Source organism: Cicer arietinum, chromosome 6, assembly GCF_000331145.2.
Source record: "Cicer arietinum cultivar CDC Frontier isolate Library 1 chromosome 6, Cicar.CDCFrontier_v2.0, whole genome shotgun sequence".
Classification (NCBI taxonomy): Eukaryota; Viridiplantae; Streptophyta; class Magnoliopsida; order Fabales; family Fabaceae; genus Cicer; species Cicer arietinum.
In genome coordinates, this window is record NC_021165.2 from 46,267,556 (window position 1) to 46,276,606 (window position 9,051).

Sequence of the window (9,051 nt, forward strand, 5' to 3'; positions counted from 1 at the left end):
TGACAAAATCGATTTGGCAATCGATTTCGCAATATGTTTTTCAAAACGTTTTAAGAAATCGATTTGGAAATCGATTTGGCCATACAGGAATTCAGCAAAACTGACAAAATCGATTTGGAAATCGATTGGCATTAAGTCAGGGGCTGAGCTATGCTGTCAATTGATTGCCCAATCGATTGAATTAAGCCCAGAGTTCAAATTTCACTAAAAACCCTCGGGAAATCGATTTGGAAATCGATTGGCTTAGTAGAAATTCTTATTTTGTGATAGATAACAGATTGCTCAATTGATTTATCAAAGTCTTGGTCAGTTATGTATTACTTGATGGATTGAGAACTTTGTTTTGATTTCATTTTTATTTGGCAAGTGTTATATGAACTTTTAAGCATATGGAAAACCCTTTTAAGGTGCATGCTAAGTGGAAAGGTTATTTTTGCATTTAAAAACTTAAATGTTATGTGTTAACTGTTAATTTCGGTTGGTGACCCTTTACAACTATTGTGGAAATTTGGGCTTTGCCCTCAGATGAGAGCCAGGACAATCCTACCGGTTCGTACCATGTGGATGGGAATGTAGAGGGGAATGCCTGACTGGAGCTATGTTAGGAGGATCTTACGGGGCGCGTGGAGATCACTCAGGGCGTTTAGTTTGTTTTGGAGAATGATCAGATTAGGTTGACATAGAGGGAACATACGTCTTTCTTTTGAATTGTATTTATTTTAAAATGGAAGACTGTACCTATACTAATATTGTCAGCTTGACATGTTATTTTGGATGGGTTACATGTACCACTTTTTGATGTGTAAATATTTTGGATTCATATTTTGAGAAACTTTTCTGCTGCTTGTAAATTATAATGACTCAATTATTTATCCAAAGGTATTACCTTATTTAATTCCCTGATTTATTTTAATTTCTTTTGGCTTGGACACACTGTTCATCTGAGTTCTAGTTCTCTTACTTCGGTTGCACACATTGGTAACTCGTTTGTTTACCTCTCTCTAGATTCTGGTGCGTCTGATCATGTCACTAGTAATAATGACCCTCAAACCCAGTCGCAAAGAGTTGGCACTGTCCAAATTCTCCCTTCCATCTTAGTTGCATTTGTTCTCTATGTACCTGGATGCCCTTTATATTTACTTTTAGTTAGTTGATTGACTCGATCCTAGGAATATATTATTACTTTCACTAATGATAATGTTACCTTGCATGACCGGAGTTCGGACAGACGATGGGCGTCGGAAGTGAGTCTCAAGGCCTCTATTAATTTTCTCCATCTTCCAATACGTGTTCTGCCATAGAGTCCCCTCACAATATCCATGCTCAGCTAAGACACCCAAGTTTTACCAATCTTCAAAAAATGGTGCCTAGTTTTTCTAAGTTGTCTACTTTACATTGTGATTCATGTGAGTTAGGAAAACACACTAGTAATAAATTTCATGATCAAGTCAATAAAAGAGTTTTGTCTCCCTTTGCTTTAGTTCACTATAACGTTTGGGGTCCCTCTCGTATTGTGTCTACTTTAGAGTCTAAGTATTTTGTTACTTTTATTGTTGATTACTCTCGTTGTACGTGGTTATTTTTAATAAAAATTAGAGCTAAACAGTTTTCCATTTTTGAGCAATTTTATCAAGAAATTAAAAATCAATTTGGTATTTATATTCGTTTCTTAAGAAGTGATAATGCTCGGGAATATTGTCACATCAATTTCAAAATTTTATGGCTTCCAATGATATTCTATACCAAACATCATGTCCTCATACACCCCAACAAAACGGGATAGCCGAACGCAAAAATCGGCTTCTCATTGAAACCACACGAACCTTCTCCATGGTAATGTTCCATTCCATTTTTGGGAGGTGCAGTCTTAACGGCATGCTACCTTATTAATCGTATGTTGTCTTTTGTTCTTCATCGCAATATCCCTCATTCGGTCCTCTTTCCCCATACCCCTCTTCACCCACTACCACCTCGTGTCTTTGGGTCCACGTGTTTTGTTCATAATTTATCTGCTTAATCACTTAAGTGTGTCTTTCTCAAATATCATCGGTCTCAAAAGGGCTATCGTTGTTATTCTCCTACACTATACCAATACTTTATATAACACCCCAATATTTTCACATATATTATATATGTATATTTTTAGTAATTGTAATAATTTATTATTTAATTAATAATAATTCTATGTGTAAATAAATTAAATTAAATTTTATCACCCTCAATTTTACCCTCAATAACTACGTGTGTTTTGATTTCCCTATTGCAAGGTCTTCCCCTTGTCAAACCAAATTAATAAAACAATATTTTTTTCTTGTTTTATTAATGTAAATAATTTAATTTCTTGTTTTATTATTATTCTTTTTATGGTAAAAATAAATAAATAGTTTGTATATAATTAATTATAGGGTAACCGTTTTAACGGACGTTGTAAGGTGGTAATACTTTCCTACCCGTAATCGACTCCCCAATTCAAATTTTTAGTTCAAAAATCATTATTTTAGGTTTTATTCAATTTTTCCTTTTATAAAAAAAAATTGGTGGCGACTTCTTTTTTTGACGGACAAATCGGACGCGACAGCTGGCGACTTCACTAGGGATTTTTGAGAGTTAAGCCTAATCTAATTAATTATATATAATTATTTTATTTATATTACCCCTATTGTTTTATTTATTTTCTTATCTTATGAATATAATTATATGTGTTTTGTCAATTTATTTTTATTGTGATGATTTATTTTATTTTATTTTATTTACACCCTAACATGATTCATACACTTATGAGTAGGCTCTATACTCGGGCTGAGTGCAAACCTAAGATAAGTTAGAGACTGTGTACTGATAATCTTCTGGATGTACATCCTGTTTGGTTGTCATGAAAGTCTTACCTAGAGTTGACCTTTTCTAGAATATTTTCATTTTAATAGTTTACCTATTAATTGGTTTAATATTTTAGAATTGAGTTGTGTGCTCTAGGAACCGATTTAGAACTATAGAGCCACCCATAGTAAAGGTTCACAATAAAAAGCCATCAATTAAGAAAAGAATCATGTAGGACACATGTATATATGAAGAAAAAAAATTTACTCTAGCTATATCTCATTTTTATCATAATGCATTGCATAATCATGCATGTTTCATCTTTTATTTTATTTTACAACATGTTTTTCTTCTTCTCTTCATTTTTTTTAGAAAAAGTGGTTGCATATTAAGAGGTAGTAAAATATTTTAATTAAATGCATAATCATTGCATTCACTTTCTTACATTCTCATAACATTTTCCTTCAAGAAAAAAATGAAAAAAATGAAAAAAAAGGCAAAAAAAACAAAGAAAAAAAGATCATGACACCCTTACCGAACATGTTCTCGAACTAAAATCATGGATGAATTGAAACATACAAAGGTTATCTGGATCAACTAAAAGACCTTATGTCTATATCATGGATGAACATCAATAAGTCTAAAAAGATTATCTGAATCATGGGTGAATACGTAGAACTCATGTTTACCCCTTGATTTCATAAGTCCAACAATTTTTACCTTTAGTCTATGTCTACCTCAAGTAACTTATCTACAAGATCTGAACCTGATACTAATGAGATTCATCTTCATCCTCCACCCCCTACTTCTAAGTCATGGACATACATTTTTGGCTTTTCGCCACAGGTAAACTTCTAGAAGTTGGGTCGTCTATGTTGAACTTTCATCATTATCGCTTACTACTTTAATGTCATGAAAAAATCCACCCATCTAAAGAAAAATATCAAATCTTGTATGAACATTCAACGACAATTGAAGAAAACCTCAACTAAACATTATGTTGAAGACATTGATGATATTGCATATACTTTCACACATTGATGCTTCAAAAAGTATTACATCTAAATGAAGACCGCTAGGTTGAAAATCCAAAAGAACGACCTAGGCAAAAATTATGGTATAAAAAAATAATAAATACCTGCTAGGTTGAAAACCTGAAATGGAGACCTAGGCAAAAATTAGGGTATAAAAATAATAGTAATAAATACCCGTTAGGTTGAAACCCTGAAAGGGCGACCTATGCAAAAATTAGGGTACAAAAATAAGTAAATATCAACGAGGCAGAAAATCCAAAAGGACAACTTGGAAAAAGTGAAGATATAAAGTCGAATAAAGACCTGCTAGGTCAAAAACAAGAAGGGGCGACCTAGGTGAAAATGAATGAAGACCTTTTAGGTCAAAAACCAAGAAGGGCAACCTAGTTAAAAATTAGGGCAAAAAAAAAAAATAATAGAATGATTAAGTTATAAGGAAAATGTGCAAATAATATGGCTTACACAGATCGAAGTTGAATCAATATATTCTGAAAGGTTGTGAAGATAAATTGAGGCAAATCATATTCTCCAAAGTTGGTTAATAATGCTATTGAAATTATGGAATAATTTATTGGCACACTTCTTTTATGAAAAACTACTAACAAATTGGGTTATTTACCCATATGAGATCACCTTATCTTCTTATCTTTCTATGAATTCATTTTTTTGTACCATAGATTTTTTTCATTAAATATCATTGTATGAACATTCCTTCATTACTTTCTTGTGTTTTAAATCTTTTTTGTCAAAATGCATTTTTATGATAATCATATATTGGGGCACAAAATATGTGAATGTCAAGAGTCCAAAACTAGTATGATGTCTTTACATGTAAGACAGGGGCAACTAAAGATCAAGTCGATGAAGTAAGAAAAAATATCTTTAAAGATCAAAAGGACAATCACCACCATTTATTTGAAGTGATGCACATTTTTCATCCATGAATCAAGTATCATGTCTGTAAAGAGATGAAAGAAATAAAAAAGATTAAAAAAAAAGTTGATCGAAAAGAAAAAGATGAAAATGAAGGGAAATGTTCATTCATTAAATGCATTCATGACATTTCATATTTAGTGGTTAAATTTAAAGTTGAGACACTAACCCACACCCTATTATTTAATATACGGGATATTGACCCGCATCCTCTAATTTAAGAGCAGGGATGACTAGCCCTCATCCTCTGATTTAAGATATGGGATGACTGATCTTCAACCTCTAATTTAAGAACTAAGCCTCCCACACAAAAGCTTGATTAATATATTTGCTGATAAATTCTGAGTCCCATAAGAAGCTATTACTGAAAATATACTAAATGAAGTCCACGTCACTCAAGATATCACTTTTGACAAATTTAGAGGCATCGTAAATAACAACATAATTCCTATTTTTTTTTATAATAAATCTATAATAAAACATATTTTACTAATCTGTATTTTAAACATAATATAAATATATTTATAATATCACAAATTTTACTAATCTATATTTAAAATGTATAAAATACTAACTTGATGTCGGGTAGTGTCTGACTTGAAGCTTTCACAGAGCTGACAACTCTTCGAAGTAAACACAATATATCACCACTGTCAAAATAAAAATTCAATAATATAAATTAAATAAATAACTTCAAATCAAAAATAAAATTCAAAAACTAAATATATAATATAAACTTACCAAAATTCAAGATAGTAAAGAAAAAACTTGGAGAAATAATTTTTGTAGAGAGAAGGTGGAAAGAAAATTTAGAAAGAAGGTTTAGAGAGACGATAGAAGTGAAAAATGATAAGAGTAGTGGAGGGATATTTATAGAAAATGGTTGATCCTTTGTGGCGGCCAAAGCAGCCACAAAAGCCAACGGTATAAAATCCTTTGTGACGGCTTTAACTGTAACACCCCGTTTTTCAAAGCGAGGGTATATTTTTTTTTTAAAAAGAAATTAAACTGAAACAAAGAAATAACCAAGAAAATGTCTTTGGATAAATAATTGAGTCATTATGATTTACAAGCAGCGGAAAAGTCACTCCAATTATAAATCCAAACCATTTACACAACAACAAAAGGTACATGTAACCCATTGAAAATAACATGTCAAGCTGACAATATTAGTATAGGTAGGCGGCCGAAGCCCTCACAAAATGACAACGTTGTGATTTTTTGAGGGCTTAGACAGCCACAAAATCGAGCTAAAATTTTAATTTTTTGTGAGGGCTTTTTCAGCCACAAATAAAGACCAATTTGAATTTTTGTATTTGTGAGGGCTTTTTCGGTCACTAATTTCTGAGGGTCTTTTTCGGTCACAAAATATTTGTAAGGTTGGCCACAAATGGGAGGATTTCTTGCAGTGATTGTTTTCACTATAAATTGCATTGATACAATCAACCCTAACAAACTCTAGCCTCCGAATCCAGTTACCATCTCACCCTCTCTATGAAAACATCGTCTTCAACCTTTCTTCTTCCTCTCGAACCTTAGGCTTCATTCTTTCTTCTTCCTCTCAAATCTTAGGCTTCACAAAATAAATTAAAAAACACAACATTTTGACGACTACTATGATTATTCCTATTTTGACTAAAAAGGTTCTCTCACCACAACAATGAGACAACTGAAAGGCGATGCAATTACTTGTGGTATTTTAAAGAAAGACAAGAGAGAGAACCAAAAGGGTGAATGTTCAATTGTTGTCATTCTAGTTCGATAAAAACCTAAAATTTAAATTAATCAGACCCAGGTCTGGTCTGGCAACCCATTTTGTTGTGTTATTAAACCCATTCATTGTGGACTATGTACTCTTTCGTACCACTTATACACTTTAAATTAAAGGGCATAAGAGGGACTTTAAATCGCATAAACGAGACTTTAACAGTCTTTACACAGTGAATCTGTGATACTTCATGTCTAGTTTTGAGCATGTGGTGAAGCAGAACAAAAAAGTCTTCCTGATCCATAAAAAGGAAGAAAAATAAATAGTAGTAATAGTAGTAGTAGAGAGGCTTAAAAGAAAATGATAGGTATTGACTTACTGCAATGGAGGCAAAGAAAGGAGCAACACACAAAGCATCAACGTCAGACACTAAGGTGTGAAGTCGAAGGCCATAAGATCCACATGTCAATATGGTGGCAGAAGTAAGAGCAATGTGGTGTTTTGGCAACCGATGTCGTCGTGCAACCTCTTTGATCCATGATGAAACTATCTGAAATTGCAAGATTAGGATAACCATTATCAAGGAAAAATTAATAATAACAATGTGTATCAATTGAGGAATATACAAATTGAAACCTGTTTGAGGTTGTCAATAACGTTTTTCCTTTTTTGTTCCTCTTGTGGAGAGGGAACGAGTCCTTCATCACCTATAAACTGCACACAACGGTTGCTAAAGAAAAGAAAGAAAGAAAAAAGTAATTGCAATAATAACTATAAAAGAATTACCTACCTAAAGGAGAGACATGGACCTCTGATTATTCATTGTGAAGAAGAGTGAGTGTGAAGGAGGAAGACAATACATAACGACACCACTTGGAATTGGGCGGTGAGAAATTGGCACTTTCAAATCCAATTCCACACAAGTCTGCAAAGCCCTTTTTCTTTTTCTTTTTCTTTTTCTTTCTATCAAAAAGGAAGGAAAATGCTAAACCCCAAAATAACTTCCACTACAACGAATACAAATATAAAAACAGCGTTTCCTTTCGTCTCAATTTCTAAAACCGCAAGAGAAATAAAAGAATATTCTCTTTGTTTTCTCACAACAGTCCCCAAAAGTTTCTTCCTTCACACATCTCCAAAGTTATCCTCCTTCTCATATTTCAAGTTTAGTTCTCTCTTTTCACTGTCATCAATTCATTTGTTTTCCTCATTTTTGCCATTTTATTGCAATTTTGTTTTTGTTTTCATGAGTTTTCTGAGAATGGGAGGGATGAATGTTTGTTAAATACTTTGTCACTTGGCTAGAAAATCGGAAAATCCCTACAAGCATGATGACCAGACAAGCAAAAAACTGATAAAGCATGTGGGTGACGTATAACAATATAAGTTTTGTTTCTTCCGTTAACTGGTGACAACGTTTCATTGTTAAAATAATGAGAACAAAAGTGTGTTGTTTCACGATGTAGGTAAGATGAAAAAATTGAGCCCTCAACTCTAGCTTTATTTTTCACCGACCGTTTTGAATAACCCATGAACCTATAATATAAATGAGATGTACAATAAGCTCCATGTATATATATATATATATCACCTTTCAAATGGATTCGTCCATCTATATTGAACTAGTCCACCAAGCCTTGCTTCACTTGCAAGATGCACTGAGAGATGCTCCATGGAATCAAAAAACCCAGGAGGGAATACTTTCTCCAACTTACATAGAATCCTCGAAATGTCATTTTCCATCTTGATGAGATCTTTATCAATGATGGTTGAAGAACACAAATTCTTGAAATATTGACTCACTTCAATAAGTGGGTTCAATACATGTGTCGGTAAAGCACTAAAGGCAATAGGAAGTAAACACTATAAAAATATATGACAATAATGACTTTTCATCCCATGCATCCTCCCATTTTCTTTTTTGTTCTGCTTCACCACATGCTCAAAACTAGACATGAAGTATCACAGATTCACTGTGTCAAGACTGCTAAAGTCCCTCTTATGCGCTTTAAAGTCCCTCTTATACACTTTAAATTAAAGGGCATAAGAGGGACTTTAAATCGCATAAACGAGACTTTAACAGTCTTGACACAGTGAATCTGTGATACTTCAGGTCTAGTTTTGAGCATGTGGTGAAGCAGAACAAAAAAGTCTTCCTGATCCATAAAAAGGAAGAAAAATAAATAGTAGTAGTAGTAGTAGTAGTAGAGAGGCTTAAAAGAAAATGATAGGTAGTGACTTACTGCAATGGAGGCAAAGAAATGAGCAACACACAAAGCATCAATGTCAGACACTAAGGTGTGAACTCGAAGGCCATAAGATCCATATGTCAATATGGTGGCAGCAATAAGAGCAATGTGGTGTTTTGGCAACCGATTTCGTTGTGCAACCTTGTTAGCAAAACGTTGTTTAAGACCTTTTCTTCCAGGGAAATTCCTACCGTACATCCAACTACGGTCTATATCTATATATGTGTGTGTGTGTATATATATATATATATATATATATATATATATATATATATATATATATATGTTTTTTCTAAAAAAAAAATATATA

At 32.9% G+C, this 9,051-nt stretch overlaps 1 protein-coding gene across 20 annotated transcripts in view; it reads right to left on the reverse strand.

Annotated features, from left to right (window-relative positions):
- LOC101503279 (uncharacterized) overlaps positions 1–9,051 on the reverse strand; it is a 118,635-nt gene that overhangs the window by 70,397 nt on the left and 39,187 nt on the right. For 15 of the 20 annotated variants that reach the window (XR_012163653.1, XR_012163640.1, XR_012163646.1 and 12 more), the window contains one exon: positions 5,360–5,434. The exons of 1 other annotated variant lie outside the window; for it this stretch is intronic. Coding sequence is in view for 3 of the 19 variants with exons in the window: in XM_073370218.1 (XP_073226319.1) it covers positions 5,360–5,434 (75 nt within the window). In the remaining 16 variants the exon portion in view is untranslated. Of the gene's footprint in view, positions 1–3,360; positions 4,810–4,953; positions 5,149–5,359; positions 5,435–9,051 lie in introns of those variants that run through there. 4 more of the 20 variants (XR_012163651.1, XR_012163650.1, XR_012163649.1 and 1 more) reach the window with 3 other exon arrangements.